At 35.7% G+C, this 18083-nt stretch overlaps 1 protein-coding gene across 4 annotated transcripts in view; it reads right to left on the bottom strand.

Moving 5' to 3' along the window:
* Positions 1 to 18083, bottom strand: part of OLA1 (Obg like ATPase 1) — a 184716-nt gene that overhangs the window by 36311 nt on the left and 130322 nt on the right. For all 4 annotated transcript variants that reach the window (XR_011387253.1, XM_002712295.5, XM_070070677.1 and 1 more), the window contains 2 exons: positions 13229 to 13309; positions 12810 to 12907 (listed from right to left, as the gene is read on the bottom strand). Coding sequence is in view for 3 of the 4 variants with exons in the window: in XM_002712295.5 (XP_002712341.2) it covers positions 12810 to 12907; positions 13229 to 13309 (179 nt within the window). In the remaining variant the exon portion in view is untranslated. The remainder of the gene's footprint in view (positions 1 to 12809; positions 12908 to 13228; positions 13310 to 18083) is intronic.

Here is an 18083-nt window from a genome sequence, read left to right as displayed (position 1 = left end):
TTACAGTTCAATTTACCAGTTGGGCAAATATTTTGTGCTCTGTAGTGGCCTAGAGAGTTAAAAGCTATAGGTAACATTCGAGTAGTGTTATACTTTGAGAAAAGTTTTTTCAATCCAAATAAACAGTTTAGATTTCAAAGTGCAGATAGCATCCTAAAAACATTCCTCCAAATTAACATGATAAATTTAAAAACTAATACAAAACACAGTTGTCACAGAAATCCTGAATGGCCTCTTGTCTCCCTAAAACGGAGGCTCCGAACATAGAACTCCACAGTTATTTTATTTTCCTATTTGTTAAATGCTAAACCATTTTAATACTTAATCACATTTTCCCACTAATCAGCTGATAGAATATGTTATATTCTTGATGGGAATACTAATTAATGTTAAATGGCTTAGAATAATGGTGTCACAATATGAAATTTGGGGAGGGGGCATACTTCACACATTATACACCTTATGGATAGGATGAAAAGAAACGTTCCTATTAGTGAAGAAGAGGCTTAAAAATGTACTTCAAGTTTATATTCATAATTTACTCCTTTGTTTAGGTTTGTTTACTCTAGTAAATTATTATGTCTTTTCAAAATACCTATCTACCTTCCTGTGAAAGGAAATTTTAATAGAAAATAGTGACTGGTACAAATAAAATACTGCCCTGCCTCAAAGATCAATATTAAAATAACAAAAGGATGTGAATAAAAGCATACAATATTTTAAAATGAAACATCAAGCAGTGATTTGGTTTTTTGGGAAATAGTTTTAAAATGGTATTCATTTTGACTGTTTGAAGGCTTTCCAATGTTGCTGGAGAAGAAAAATAAAAATACTTATCTACAAAGTTGTTTGCTAGCACTAAACACAAGCAAATGCTATTTTACAAAAGATTAAAGTAAGCACTTAAAACCTCCTGTTCTTCCTTTCAAATACATGAACTGTCTAAAATCCTTTTATGAAAGTCTGTAAGATGGAAGATGTCACTATTATCAGTGTAGAGACATTTCTTAAAAAATAAAAATTATTATAAAATATAACATTTTGCTAACTAGTATTAACATCCTAAGGCAACATGAGAACACAAATCCATAATAATTATTCATACACCAAGCCACTGTAAACCTAAATCATTTCTGAAGACCTGAATGTGTCAAGAACTTTGACAATTATGACTGGAGCCAGGAAACTGTAGCAGTACAGAATTTCTTATGAATTTCTCCAGTTACTTTTTATAAATGCTGTCTTGGATGACAGCTTAATGTGTACCACATGCAATATTTATTCTTCTTCAGTGTCAGACTGTCTAGCCATCCAAGGGAATACAAAGAATGTCACTTATTAGGATAAAAGCACAAGGAAGGTAATCAAGGACATATGTAACATCAGCCAATCATGCCCTATTTCAACATGCTATTCCATTCATAACAGTTCAACAATTATTTGCTTACTGATAACTTGCTTTCAGGCTGTTTGTGTTCACCATAATGGTGGTTTGCATTTATTTTGCTCTTTAGAATTGGACACTTGCTGTGCCATACGTGTTTGTCAAAACTTTATATCTTTTGTCAGAAATAGCTTAGACTATCAAATAATTTCTATTTGTCACCAACTACTAATACAACAATCAGTAACCCTTGATGTCAACAGGACACTGAAATAACTACAAAACAGCAAATGCATAGCTATTAAATACTTCATAGCAAAAAAAAAAAAAAAACCCTTAAAAACAAAAGAAAAAATACTCATAAGTGATATACCATAGGAAACTAGGTATCATTAGCCAAGTCACACTCATGAACCTTCTCCTGAATATGACTAGGAATGTTTGATAAGCATTGCTTTTTCTTTTGCTTCAGTTTCCAAGACTATGAAGCAGACAGAACTTCCAAGTCTAATCTGGTGGTCTTAAAGCTTTATATCCAAAATGTCCAAGAAATCGCAAGTCACATTAACACACAGACTTGACCATCCATACACCTTTTACTTAATAACTGATTTAAAATTAAACAATGTCCTGTCACACACCATAATCATGCACTGTGTAATTGAAAGGAACATAATGACTTCATCATACATGGTTGAAAACCTTTAACAACATATTCTAGAATATTTAAAAACTTTTAAGAGTACTAAATTTCAAGAGATCCAGACAACTAAGATGTTTACCTCTAAATATAGAAAATGAAACAAATGGTTAGTATTCTCCATATTCTTTCTCAGTCTCTTTTTTCTCTTCTGTCTCAGATTTGTCTGAAGTAGAATAAATTCTACATCCCAAGAAATATTCCATATAAACTATTCTATATAATTTCTTAAAATATGGAAAAACACTTTAAGTAATAAAAGCATTATCTCAGATTTTTCTTTTTTATTCTACATTCTAAGAACTATCTTATAAACCAGTGATTTTTCAAGTTTTAGGGTATAACTTATGATTATGAATCATTTAATATAGTAAGTGATTTTCTTAGTTATATAGTATTACAATGTAGTTGCTGACTTAAAAAGTAAGCAATCCATTTGGATAGTATAGGAAATATAGGCACTAGTCTTGATTAATGAAAAAAGAAACAGTAAGATTTTCTAAGTGCTGTTGTTCTGTTTAAAAGTCTTGAGTATCTCCAAAACAATAAAATATAATTGTGATGTTTAATATAAGCAGGACTCAAGTTCATTAAGAGAATTTATTATGTAATTACAAGTGCCAGGCACTAACCAATTAACTTTTGATCTATCTATGTTTATACACAGAAATACATCTTTTTTATACAATTAAGTGAATTAAATTAAATTTCAAGCTAAATGGATCAATTTGTCACAAAATAATTTCATTTATTTCATTCAAAATATTTTGATTCTCACAATTAAATGAGAAAACTGTTCTATCTATCTCTCTAACAAGGGCTATCAGAAAACTACCAAACAATCTTGAATTATACATAAAACATGGCAATGCTTGTTCTCCATAAGGTATGAGTTTCTGTTTAATTTTTACTAGAATACAAACCACACAGAAAACTCTGTACTTTTTGCTGCATGAAAAACATACTATACATGCAATAAAGTGTTTTCTATTTTTTTTAAGAGTTTGAGCTAAGTCATTTATTTTTTTTTTAAAGGTTTATTTATTTATTGAAAGGCAGAGTTACAGAGAGGCAGAGGCAGAGGCAGAGGCAGAGGCAGAGAGGGAGGGAGAGGAGGAGGAGAGGGAGAGGGAGAGGGAGAGGGAGAGGGAGAGGGAGAGGGAGAGGAGAGGGAGAGGGAGAGGGAGAGGGAGAGGGAGAGGAGAGAGAGAGAAGAGAGAGTCAGTCTTCCATCTGCTGTTTCACTCCCCAATTGGCCGCAACGGCTGGAGCTGCGCCAATCCGAAGCCAGGAGTTTCTTCCAGATCTCCCATGCAGGGGTCCAAGGACTTGAGCCTTCTTCTGCTTTCCCAGGTCATAGCAGAGAGCTGGATTGAAAGTGGAGCAGCCAGGACTTGAACAGGTGCCCATATGGAATGCCGGTACTTGTTTTCCCTTCCTCAAAATGTGGGTAATAAATGTACCTACTTTACAAAGCTTTTGAGAGGTATGCATATTACTGGCATATAGCTAAGTATTCAGTAAGTGTTGATGAACATAACTAATGTTATGCTATGTTGTACTAATACAACATGAGGTTTGCAAAAAGTTCAAATTCTATCTTATTAATTAATAAAAGCTGATGTGTGGTTACAGCTATTTTTGGGGGGGTGTCTATTCTGTATCACTATTTCATATGTAACTTGGCAATTAGAATTCTTCATTTTGGTTTCACTAAGTACCATTGTATTTTCTCTAACCAAATTTTTTTTCCATAGCCTATGTTTACAAATGGATGCTTAAGAGGGTGCTAAAGTACACAGTGGTTGCCTTTTAATGATAAAGTATTATATAGTTAACAAACTCACACGATATAGCAAAAATAGCAGTAGCAAGAGCTTATTATCCTAAGAAAATCTCAGTTATCTTGAAAATGGTCCTTTTACAAACTAAAATCTTACACAACTGGATGGAGATTGAAATTTTCTGAGATAAAACATAGCAAAATGCAAAAGTTTCTAAAACAAATATATCTTGTACTGTCACTTGGCCATGAGTTACTACATGTAGAATAGGCAGAAACAATCAAGTGATCTATTTCTACCAACTACCTGCCATAAGAACTTGGGCATATTTTTGCAATCTCTCCAACTGCCCTCTCTGTACTATGCACAGTAATATTTGTTGCACATGGGACCAATGCTGTGGCACAGTATGTTAAGCCTCCATCTGCAGCACTAGCATCTCACATGGGTGCTGATTTGAGTCCCAGCTGCTCCATTTCGGATCTAACTCCCTGCTAATGGCCTGGGAAAGCAGTGGAAGATGGCCCAAGTGCTATGCCCCTGCACCCATGTGGGAGACCCAGAAGCAGCTCCTGGATCTTAGTTTCAGATCGACCCTGCTTTGAGTGTTGCAGACATCTGGGGAGTGAACCGGTGAGTGGAGGTCCCCTCTCCCTCTGTCTCTCCCTCTGTCTGTAACTCTGCCTCACAAATAAATAAATACATCTTTTAAAAACAGTTTGTTGCATAAAAATTCCCATCATAAAACCTACACTCTTAAAAGTTTCACTCATTATTATATTAACATTTCTGGGATTTCTAAATTCAGAAGTTTGTCACATAGCAGAGTCAATAACAAGCAATGTTTGCTATGTATATATTTTGGTTTGGTACAGTAAAAGCTAAATTTATGAAGTTAAATAGGCAGCATGAGGGAAGCAGGACAGACAAAAGATATATCACAATTTTAAAGGTAACAATTTAAAACATACACTATGGAACAGGTGCTTGGGCTAGTGATTAAGATGCTATTTGGGATGAATGCATCCCATATTGGAGTGCCTGGGTTCGAGTCCTGACTCAGCTCTCAATTCCAGCTTTCTGCTAATATGCACCATGGGATACACTGATAATGTCTTTTTTTTTTTTTCTTTTTTTGACAGGCAGAGTGGACAGTGAGAGAGAGAGACAGAGAGAAAGGTCTTCCCTTGCCGTTGGTTTACCCTCCAATGGCCGCCGCGGCCGGCGCACTGCAGCCGGCGCACCGCGCTGATCCGATGGCAGGAGCCAGGTACTTCTCCTGGTCTCCCATGGGGTGCAGGGCCCAAGCACTTGGGCCATCCTCCACTGCACTCCCTGGCCACAGCAGAGAGCTGGCCTGGAAGAGGGGCAACCGGGACAGAATCCGGCGCCCCGACCGGGACTAGAACCCGGTGTGCCAGCGCTGCAAGGCGGAAGATTAGCCTAGTGAGCTGCGGCGCCGGCCTGATTATGTCTTAAGTAGTTGAGTCTCTACTGCCCATACTCACATAGGAGGCCTGGATGGAGTTCCTGGCTCCTGGCTTAAAAAAAAAAAAAAAAAAAGATTTTTCCCAAACATATTGGATGCTTGACATCAAGATCACTAGTAGTTTTATTTATTTATTTATTAACTCATTCATTGATTCATTCATTCACAGGAGGAAGCGCCTGGCTCCTGGCTTCCGATCAGCGCAGCGTGCTGGCCATGGCAGCCATTTGGGGGGCAAACCAACGGAAGGAAGACCACCTTTCTCTCTCTGTCTCTCTCTCACTGTCTAACTCTGCCTGTCAAAAGAGGGAAAAAAAAAAAGATTTCATTTACCTGTTTGAGAGGTAGAGTTACAGACAGAATGAGAGGCAGAGAAAAAGGTCTTACATCCACTGGTTCACTCTCTAAATGGCCATAACACTTGGAGCCAAGCCGATCTAAAGCCAGGAGCCAGGAGCTTCTTCCAGGTCTCCCACGTGGGTGCAGGAGTCCAAGTTCTCACAGCATCTTCCACTGCTTTCCTGGTCACACTAGCAGGGAGCTGCATCAGAAGTGGAGCATCCAGGATTTGAACTGGCACTCATTTGGTATGCCAGCTCACAGGCGGCAACTTAGCCAGCCACACCACAACACTAGCTCCATGACAACTATTTAAAGTATTGAAAATGCATTCTTGGATCTTTAAATAGTTGTTATAGTTCTATTATTTATTAATAAAGTTCAATATATTTCTTTGAGGTTGTATCAAGGAAAATAAAAAATACTTGATGAAATTAAAAATAAATCTGATATAATCTGCAAATACTATGTAAAGTTTGCTTAAAAAACTTAGTAATTGAAAATAATTCTGAACTCAAAGAAATCAAGTATAGCAACTAGAAAAATAAGGACTGTTACTTTTAATATCCCAAATTAAATTGTAGAACACATTTAACATCCACTTAAAATCTCTTTAAATGCAATGTACTGGAATAAGAATGTGGAAGTTTTTTGGAAGTGGTTGTCTTCACACTTATGCTAAAACTCCAGGTCTGTGTGAAGGCCTATGAAGCTTGCCATGAACTGACCCATATCCCCTTTCCTACTCTCTTCCCTAGTCACTTCCTGCTGACTCCACCCGGCTGCTACAGAGTCTTTGCACTTGCTGCACTTGCTGCTCCATCTCTCTGGACTGAAGTCTTCCGTAGATTCTCTCATTTCTTAACATTATGTTAAAAATGCATTGGATGTCAATTATTGTGTGAGACCAGAAGCCCCATGGGAGGAGGAGCTGCTTCTGTTCACCACCTAGACTGGTTCAAGGCACAGAGTAGGGCTCAATGCTTATTTGCTTAAAGGAAAAAGACAACATAGTACCCTCCATAAGAAATATAAACTTGCAATTTATATTCACGATGAGTTTCTATGAATTTCTTTTCTTTAGGTAAGGAATTAAACATACTGAACAGGTACCTATGTGCTGTCCCAACCTTGAAACTGGGATGAGGTCAATGTTCATGTAAGTCATTCATTTTAGAAGATATTTTTAAGCAGAATTTAAGAATCGATGATAAAAACTGTCACAGATACCAAAAGATGTCTCACCCAAAGTATCATATTGTGAATTAAATAAGCTTCTGAGAGTGATTTTCAAAATCTAATTTTTTAAAAGGAGAATGCTTTTTAGGTCAATTTAGAATAAAGGAATATAGAGGCCAGCTGTGGCTCAGCAGGTTAAGCCACTGCCTGAAACTTAAGCATCCCATATGAATGCTGGGTAGCAGTCCTGGCTGCTCTACTTCTCATCCAGCTCTCTGCTAATGTGTCTGAAAAAGCAGCAGAAAATGGCCCAAGTGCTTGGGCCCCTGCCACTGATGAGGGAGACCCAGACGGAGTTCCTGGCTTCTGTTTTTGGCTTGGCCCAGTCCTGGCTGTTGTAGCCATTTGGGGAGTGAACCAGCAATGAAGATCTCTGTCTTTTCTCCTCTTTCTGTAACTCTTTCAAATACATAAATACATTTTTTTAAAAAGGAAATGTAATAGTTTGAGTCATGTTATTAACATCAATAACCAAGTCTGCAAATAGACTGATTTTTACTTTGTTCTTATTCTAGCTAGACTAACAGTTTGCCCATGATGAGGAAAGATGGGAAGGAACATATCGAGAATCAGAAAGGACTTACTTTCAAGAAGTCAAGACATGGGAGAGAGAATGAGAATAGAGAATAGACCAGTTCTTATCTCTATCCCAGTCTAGAATCTTGAATTGTGCATTTGCAGCCTTGGGAATGTTCTGTACAGTAAACAGAAAAATCCCTAACAAACCTACACATGCAGGTCACAAAAATACTAGATATTTGCATGGGATTTTTTCTTTGTGAAGCTGCTATAGTTCAATTCATTAAAATCATAAAATTCTAGCACTGGAAGGGAATCTTACAGCTAATCATTAATTCTTTACTAACTTTCACTGCCTTATCTCCAACATACACATACATATATTTTTAAAAAAAAACAAGAATTGAGATAATGGAGATCTCAATGGAACTGCTTTAAAAAGCTTTTTAGGGAATACCTGTTTTTAAAAATTATAATTATAAAAATTAAATGCCAATCTACTTTCTTCAATTTTTCTTTTATTTTTTATTTCATTTATTTGAAAGGCAAAGAGAGAGAAATCTTCCATCCGCTGATTCACTCTCCAAATGCCCTCCGCACCCTGGGCTGGGACAAGCCACAGGCAGGTGCCCAAAACTCAGTCCACTCTAATCCCTTACAAGACCCTGCTCTCTATCTCCTACTCCCATCAGTACAACAATTTCTGAGCTTCCAAATTCTCCTCTACCTCCACCAACTGTAGTCACAACTGGGACAACCCCTAATCTATGAGTGTAGCTCATCCTAATTTACAGTTTTGAAAACAAAATCTGACTCAGGCCCTTAATCTATGGCACATGGATTTTGAAGAAGATTGTCCCTGAATCATTCACCCAAGTGAGTAGGGTAGTGAGGCAGTTTCATTTGTACCTTGGAGAACACTGTATACCTAGAAGCCAAACTTTGTGTTTCATTTTCTAGATCATGCATGTGTATGCATGTATGGGGAATATGTATTACTTTAAAAACTGAAGTTTTTTAGTCTGTTGAAGCTAGAAAGTTTACAAAACTTGTCCTACTTATATAGAGTGAAATTCTTTGGCTGGATTAAAAAAGAAGAAAGTCCTGCCCTATTTGATAAAGTATATCAATCACAAATCAGTAAGTCGGTAAATGATACTAATGAAGATTAATAACTTATGTCCCCAATTTAGTGAACCATCTTGTAAATAGAAATCATTGGCTATAAACAGCATAAGACCTGGGGAAATTCCTAATATGCTTGTATAAATATTGTGGCTCAACAGCATTATGGTTACATAAAAAGATGTGCTCTTTTCCATAATTATTTTTTTTACAATGTGAAGTCAGAAGTGCATGAGTGTATCAGTGTCTCTTGATAAGTAGATGAAACTATAGAAAGAGTAAACAAAAAACATTTCATGATAACAAAATGGAAATTCAAAATTAGTATTGCACAGTAAAGTATGTTCAAATGTAAAAATACATTGAAAAATATTCAAGAAAGCAAGAAAATATTAGATCTATTGCATGACTCTCCTGTTAACCAGGCACACAATGTACAGTTTCCCCAAATTATTTTCAGTATATTTTCAAATTATGTAGAAGACAGAGGTAAATGAAAAAATTGAACCATGGTTTAATATTAATAAAACCTTTTCCTATTTAAAATTCATTTATTGAACTTGACACATTGCCCCTGATTATAGAACAGCTTGAAAGATTTTTCAAACATTTGTCTACCTACCATGAATCAGTTTCATCACTCAGATTAACTGACTTATATAACGTTGGTGAAATGGCAATATTCTGCCCACCTAGGCATATGCAAATGTGCGTGCAAAGACATATATAGAAACAGATACACATAAGTGAAAAGTCTTAATGCCTTAAATTTTGGTTACATTTTTCCAGTTGAATATGGATATGTAATAAATATAAATAAAATATAACTATATTTTATCAACAGTTTTCAGAAAACTGGGGACAAGAGAATAAATGAAACATTATTGGTAGCTATTAATTATACCAAATACCTAAAATTAGTTTGTTCTACTGATTTCATAATTGGACATCATATTCTACTAACAGAGCAGCAAAAGTGCAAGGATTGAAATTTAAACCCCTAATTAAGCAATGGCACAACAGTTCCAATGTCCTATATCTGCTTAACACCATGACTCAGGAGGAAATCTCAAATGAAAATTAATACTTCATGTAGTATAGTCTTAGTTGTTAAATAATAAGTGATCATGTTTAGGAAATGAAAACTTCAAGTATTCAATAATCATTAGCACTCACCAAAAATAACAAAAAGTTCTAAATAGTCTTATCCATTCAAGAAATAGCCATCTGTAATAATAAATATCCCCCCAAACATCTTTTTTTTGACAGGCAGAGTGGACAGTGAGAGAGAGAGAGAGAGAGAAAGGTCTTCCTTTTGCCGTTGGTTCACCCTCCAATGGCCGCCGCAGCCGGCGCGCTGTGGCCAGTGCACCGCGCTGATCCAATGGCAGGAGCCAGGTGCTTCTTCTGGTCTCCCATGGGGTGCAGGGCCCAAGCACTTGGGCTATCCTCCACTGCACCCCCAGGCCATAGCAGAGAGCTGGCCTGGAAGAGGGGCAACCGGGACAGAATCCGGCGCCCCGACCGGGACTAGAACCCGGTGTGCCAGCGCTGCAAGGTGGAGGATTAGCCTAGTGAGCCGCGGCGCCGGCCTCCCCCAAACATCTTCATTACTGTCATCTGGATCATCACACAACTGCAACCAACCCGGCTACTACATCAGCTTCTCTTCTGGGGCTAGATCTTAATGATAAATCAACAAAATGACTAATTTAACACTATTAAAACTAGTGAGTAGATGCTTGGAGTCAAACCACTTTTTCTATCTTTCAAAAGATAGAAAATAAAAACATACTCAATAACACAAAAGACATCTTTCAGAAAGCTTCCCTTTTTTTTTTAAACCGGGGATTACAAAATAATGTATTACCATTTAAATTTAAAGTTAACTTTAATAATTAAAATGGTCACTACTTCCGAAATGGTGACCTGCCAAAATAAAGATAGTTTAGTCTTCCTCTCCAGGCTAAAATCACAAATTTCTCTTCCTTTTTCCTTTCTTGACTATTTCAAGTAATTTTCTAGATCTAAAAGACATATGAAACTATGACTGCTTCATGAGTCAGTCTTAATTTATCACAGTAACATTACATTTAACCTTAAAAAAAAACTTTTTCTTTGGTTAAAGGAGTAGCTAATGTAAATGGAGTTTAAATATAAACATTACCAAAAAATAAGAGGCTAACACAATTAAAAGGACTTAGTAGTTAAAATGAATTTTAACTCTTTATATTTGCTTATAGCATTACAAATGATGAAAACCCAGTGTTCATATCCTTCATAATACAGATTTATTCTTCACTTTAATACAAAAGCTATGTTGCATAAACAGAGGATTTACAGCTGAAGCAGAGTGGCTGAATGAAAGGAAAATGGCAATCTTTCTGGCTCCAGTAGATGCCATTCCCTATCACACAATGTTTCCCACTCATAAATACATGACAAATACTTCCTCAATCATTTTTTACGAGCAGGGATGCACAGGGGGTAGTCAATGGCTAGCTTGAGGGAAAATAGGAACAGCAGGCGGCAGAAACTGTACAGAAAATGGCTATGTGGTAAATTCTCTTCTGGAACATCACTCAGTTACCCAGTCTTTGATCTTTCAGCTACAATTACACTAACTTCCACAAGATCTGGATCCACCCCCCCTTCAAAACACACACACACCAACCTCACACCAGATCATTAGGTATACATAAAATCTACCAAAACTTGGTTTTATAAAATACAGTCATTCATACCTCTTCATTGTTATAAATTAAAATTTTCTATTTAGACAAGAATTTACTTTCAATTGGCTATAACCATATCATCATCACAACTGGTCTCACAAAAAACATGGGGTGTCTGGCGACAGCTAAATCACAGACTGGCGTCTCCTAAGAAGTCTGTCTACCATTAGGGTCTGGGAAATGGTATTTACTATACAATTAGAGCCAGGGAGTTCTACCTGTAATCATCCAAATACAGGTGTGAGAAGCCCCTTTGGGCAAGGAAACTGACTCATCCTTTTTCATGTAAACTTTGATGTCTGTATTGTTTCACCAAGCTTCAGGAAAGCTTACCATTCATACTAGGAGGAGAAGATTTATTAATTGAGGTCAAATAATAGACGTTAAAATTCCTTCCCCAAGGTAACGATTTTTAACATATTAATCATCGAATTTATAAGAATTTGAAACAAGACAGAACTGATTAAAGTTAATTACCTGCTGGAGGACAGTGATCAGTCTGAACTAAATTTTTTAGTTAAATGTATGCTTTCTAGAATACTACCAATAAAGAAGATAGATGCAACTTCCTATCAGGAACAAAAAATGTCTTAGAGCAATATCAACAGGGCATTTTTAGTTGCAGCAATTTCACAGAATTTATTCTAATGATTTATTGGAGTTAACCATCTGACATTAATTATTGTTTTGGCTTCCAGTCTATGAATGTTTATTTTTCAGTTTAAAGCCTTCTCACTCTTTGATATCATATGGAAATGAGAATTTTTAATGGAAAATTGAAACCATGTGCATCTAAGTACTTAATGAAGTACAGGGAGAAACCGACAATATATTTTAGGAGAATTCAGATATTTTGCTTTGGATAGTTTTGTTTATGAGACTCAACAGTATAAAATGCTGAGGGACCAGTGAGGCAAACCAAATGTGAACATGCCAACACATACATGAACATATATGTTTTTGAGGTTATTAGTGAAAGAGAGCAATTTTTACACTTTAGTTACATGTGAAAAATGAAAATCGATACATGAATGCATAGTTTTCACCTTCGTTTACTTTTAGAGTATTAAAAACAAGTATCTGGATTTCACTCCCCCCATAGGTTTTCTTTTTAAAGCATTCAATCCGGACTTTAAAATTGTAACACTGAGTGAACATTCTTAAGTCAGAAATTCGTATCTTAAAAAGTATTTTTCCTCCAATTATGCTTATTCTCATTTTGCAACAGAAATAAATGATTATGCCTAATAAACTTAAAGTTGATAAGCAAATATGAATAATTTAAAATTGCCTTATTTAATTCTGTTTTAAAAATAGTTTTCTCAGCATAAATCAATCAAGAGACTGATGGCAAACAACAGGCAAAGCTATCTCATTCAACTTCAACTTTTCATTAATAAGGAGGAAAATATTAATGTGTCATGCATGGTATGGATGCATTTATGCATTTTTGTGTATAGATATGTCTGAGTATATGTGGGGAAGAAAAACTTACCATTTGTTTTTCTTTCTAATGTAGTCTTTCTCAGAAAGATTAACCAAGTAGACCATTGGTTTTGAAGTCAAAAATAAATGTTTATTCAACACTTCAATCTAAAGTGGGAGATGGAGAGAGAACACCTTTAAAAGTTGAGTAAATATGGAATCACTCACTGAATAATTTGAAAGTGAACTTTCTTTAAAACAAGTATGCCTTTTCATTTTCCTAATTCTTGCTTCCAAAGGATTAGTTGTCATGAAATATCCAGGGGAGCAAAGGCACAGAAAAAAATAACAACCCTAGAAATAAACAATCACTGACAGAAATAAAAGTTGAACTAGATTATAACAAGCATACCATAATGACAACTCTAACTTGTTCTCTAGGAAATCAAAGCACAAGCAGTAATAGATGGTATGACATTTATAACTTACCTCTTTGTCATTCCAATCATGATAGAAGCGAACAGGTTTCTTTTGATCTATAACCCAGGATTTGACTTTGCACATTATGTCCTATAAGTAAATACAAGATGAACAGTAAATATTTAGATACTAAATATTAAAACTTAAAGTTTTCAAATTTTAAAACAACTAAAATTTTTTAATGAAAAAGGAACTAAGGCACACAAACAATTATTTTCAACATATCATTAAAAAAAAACAAGTACTAATAAAACATTGTGGTGTTAAAACATCACCACATAAAATGGTTAATATTGGCAAAATTAGTAACAGTATGAATAATATTAAGACAGCTCAATCACACCAAGAACTAAATACAAAAGTAATAATAATATTTCCACATTACCTAGTGATGCCACATGTAAGACAAATATGCTACTAGGAAATGGAGTGTGTGTGTGTGTGTGTGTGATGGGGAAGATATATCAGGACAGTAAATTGTATTTTTTCTTTAAAAAGAAAAACAAAATAGATGAAATTGAGCCTATCATTGATGATCTACCCTTCAAAATATTAAATCAACTGACCAAAACCCTTTTTATTCTGAATTAATTTTTTGTCAACACCTTCTCCATGCCCACTTCTCCCACACACACACTGCCCCCCTCAACCTGCCAAAGCCTCCATTACACAATGGCAAGAGCCCTGCACTGGTGACCTCCAACCAGCTGCATTCACTTTCAGAACATCTCTCTCTGCTGGAAATCTAAAGGCCTTTTAGTTAGCAAGCTAGTGTGCATTCAGAAGGAGTAACTGCAGGAAGAGCCCAATGTGCTTTGTTTCTCTGGCCTTTCTTCACAGAAAGATTAATCATCTGTGAAATGGAAACGGCAAACAGCAAGTGACACAAACTGAACCCTTCAAGCCTTCCCTCATCAGTTTTGTGGTTCTGAATCTGAAAGCTGCGTGTGGCAAGGTTCTCCTTACAGGCAGGTGTTAATAAAAGGCTCTCAGGTCTGAAAGGTCAAACTTAGCTCTTCCAGAAGAAGTGCATTCGAGAGTCATCTGGTTTTCCTTTTTTTTTTCCTGGTTAAAGATAATTTATGGATGCTTTAAATATGCATTTCTCAAAAATTTATTCCAATACACAATTATTAGTAATAAATTTCTTGGATTTTCATCAATGTACTTTATCATAATCAGTTACTCTCTTATAAATATCCACTTGAATAAATTATCTCAATATTTAGTATACCTTCCTTATAAATCTTGCCATTACCAACAGGAAAAATAAGGAAAAAGCCTTATATCCTTAGATCCTGATTTGAAACTCTCCAGGAAAAGGACTTCCCACAGATTTTAACAAGGAAGGGGGCAAGCTGAAAACTTTTAATGAAATCTAACATGTTCTGCTTAAGAATAATCACTTTTACTCTTCTATAACTGAATTTCACTCATAAATGTTTAAAAGTGGCTAATGTAACACCATTTCCTACAAGGAGAAGATCAAAGTGCTATATTACAAATGCATTATGATTAAAAAAGCCCTGTGCAGCCTTGCTATTAACTGTTCTTTAAACCCTAAAAGGCTTCCCATAGATCTCACTTGGCACTGCATATACAACCTTTGACAAGTAATGTAGACCATTTTTATTCATTGCCTAAAATTGTAGGCAATTATGTGCGTCACACTGGCCACCTGCAAATTCTGAATGCCTGCTCCAGTTGTCAGTGCAAAAAACTAATGTCGGAGGGGATTAATCTAGGGGGAGAGAGTCCTCTTTAATGGCTCCAGCAGGTGAAATGGCCCAGCTGGTTACTATGATGAGTGGCCAGAACAGCTTATGTAGAGACACGCAACAAGATTATACAAAAGAAGGAGGAAAACAGTGGTACCATCTTATATTTGGTTCCATTCGTTTTTTTTTTTTTCCAATTAAAGAAAGAAAAAGACAAAAGAAAGCGAAACCAAAAATAAGGAATTAAATTTTAATCATATAAAAAGTCTAAATACTTCTGTAATGATAAATATTTTTACAAAATGCAAGGGCCTCAATAAAAGCAGATCACTACTGAAGGAATTTCAGTATTTCTCCTTCATTTTAAATTAACAACAATTATTACTTCAGACACAGAAATTTTATTATAAAAGCATTGTAGCATTAGATTTTTTTCTTTCTCACATCAATATATAAGAGTATTTCAATTTTAAAATGAAAGGGAATTAACTCAAAGTTCTCAAACAGTATAAAGTACTTATTGCCATGTTCAAATATTTTCAGAAAAATTTACAAATTATAGTATGGGTTTTGAACCATTGAAAGTAAAATCTTTTGTATCCAATGTTCTCCTAGTTATCCTCACAAAAGATTAACAGCCAAGAAAAAATACTTTAGATTTACTAAAAGATGTCAATTTTACTTAAGGCAAACCAAAACTATTTCTCTCAGATAAGATTATTTTATATAAACCATCAGTATATGGTATAGTTTCAATACGCTCTTTACCTTACATGAGAAAAATAAAAAGTAATACTAATTTTAGCAAAACCTTGAAAGAGGTTATATTGCTTATTTGAAAAACTTCTGAACAGATGAAAGAAAACATCTGGGCTCACTTGGATATAATACTTAGTGGGTTGTTCGAATTTTCCCTGTATGATCATATGTATGAACATATACCTGTATATTATTAATGATGGTTAGAACATTAAAAGGTTTTCAATTCAATGAACTGCATTTGGTTAACTGAAAAAAATAATCTAACATACACTTAATCCACTTTAAACAAATCAGACTTTAATAAAAACATAAATAATACTTTAACCCTTGATGTATTTAGATGTTACTTCAAGAGTTCACATTTCTCTACTATCATATGGAAATCATTTGGTCTGTTTGGAGAACAAATTCCTCATTTTGAAAAATTCTGTATGGTAAGAAGATACACAAAAATACCTGGCCATTTGAACTCTTTGGTTAGATGATAGTTCTCTAAGTGTGCTAATTCAGCGTAATGCTTGTGTGGAAATAAACCCTGGTCTGCCACTGACCAGGACTGACTACTACATTGACAAAATGCAGGTGATGATATCTACTTCCTGGTGGGTGTTGTGAAGATCAAAAGAAATTGTGCACATACAGTGTTTAGCACAGTTCTTGGCACAGAGTAAGTTCTCAATGTGAGTAGTTGCTATTGTGGGAAGATAAATACCAGTGGTCTACAAAATGGTAATTTCACTGGGTACTCCCTTAAAGCATATATACAATTTCTCCAACCTGTATAATTTGTCATTTATATGTCTCTTCAAATTCCTGAGTTAATAACATATTGGCTTTCTTTGTGAAATTTCAACTCAGATTTCTAATCCTAATATTCTCATAAACTTGCTTTTGTTGAACAATTACCTTTCTACTGCAAAGAAACTTAATCCACACTCATCGTGAACACCACACTCTTCTGCTTTTGACTCTGTATTGAGAGCTACACACCTAACTTTTAAAATATTCTATTTTCAGGGCCAACATGGTGGCACAGCAGGTTAAACTATCACATGGAATGCCAGCAGCCCATATGAGTGCAGGTTCAAGTGCTGGCTGCTTCACTTCCAATCTAGCTTCCTGCTAATGCACCTGGGAAAGCAGGGGTAGATGGCCTAAGTGCTTGGGCCCCTGCACACCTGTAGGAGACTGGATGGAATTCCAGGCTCCTGGCTTTGCCAAGACCAGCCAGGTTGTTTTATCATTTGGAGAATGAACCAGCAGATGGAAAATCTCTGTCTCTTTAAGATTTACTTATTAGAAAGACTGACAGAGACAGAAGGAGAGACACAGACAGAAAGAGATCTGCCATCCACTGGTTCATCTCCTAAAGAGCCATTGGCTGGGTCAGTCCCCAGACCACAGGAAACCCAGCTGGGTCTCCCATGTGAAAGACAGGGGCCCAAGCACTCAGGCCATCTTCTGTTCTCCCATTAACAGGGAACTGGACCAGAAGGCAGAACAACCAGAACTAGACCCAGCACTCCGATATTGGATGCTGGATTGCAGGTGGTGGGTAAACCCACAGTACTGCAACGCTGGCCCTGTTCCATTTTCTTGATGCACAGCAGTCTTCCTTTAGCCATAGTTTCAGTTACTTGCAATCATCTGTGGTATAAAAATATTAAACAAAAACTCCAGAAATAAACAATTCTCAAGTTTTAAGTAACCCTTATGATAGTATATTGCTGTAAGAGTTCTATTTTATTATTAGCTATTGCTATTAATCTCTTACTGTACCTAATTTATAAACTTTATTGTAAATAATACAATTTATCATAAGTATGTAAATATAGGGAAAAATACTGTCCATATAAAAGGTTTGTACTATTTTTTTTGGTTTCAGGCACCCATTGGGGGTTTTGGAATGTATCACCCATTGTATAAAGGGGAATTACTGTATTTTAGTGTTGTTGTTAATAGCAACGATAATGTATTTAGACCTGGTGAATATGTGTGACTTGCTCAGATTCCCATAGCTACTGAGTGGCAGAGCTCAGACCAAGTTTAGGTCTGTGTGACTCCAAAGTCTATGTTTTGTCCAACACCTGGGCCTGCTTATCTTCCTAATGCTTTTCTAACAGCTCCTTGTTTAGCCTACACATTTCCAAGGTTGTTATTCAAAGTCTTTTTCTCATTTAGATCATCAAAGAAATTTAATACTTACTGTCATTATTTAGGCAAAATATTTGATTGTCAATTCATGTATCACAAAATAGTAATATTCTTCCTTTGCATAAGTAACATAATAAATAACCCAGTCATGTACTAGACTTCCCTAGACTATTTACTAGACTTCTCTATTTTGGTACTGTTCAGTTCCCAGGGCAAAAAAATTATTAAAC

The sequence above is a fragment of the Oryctolagus cuniculus genome, chromosome 3 (genome assembly GCF_964237555.1).
Source record: "Oryctolagus cuniculus chromosome 3, mOryCun1.1, whole genome shotgun sequence".
Classification (NCBI taxonomy): Eukaryota; Metazoa; Chordata; class Mammalia; order Lagomorpha; family Leporidae; genus Oryctolagus; species Oryctolagus cuniculus.
This window is presented reverse-complemented; position numbering and strand designations above follow the sequence as displayed.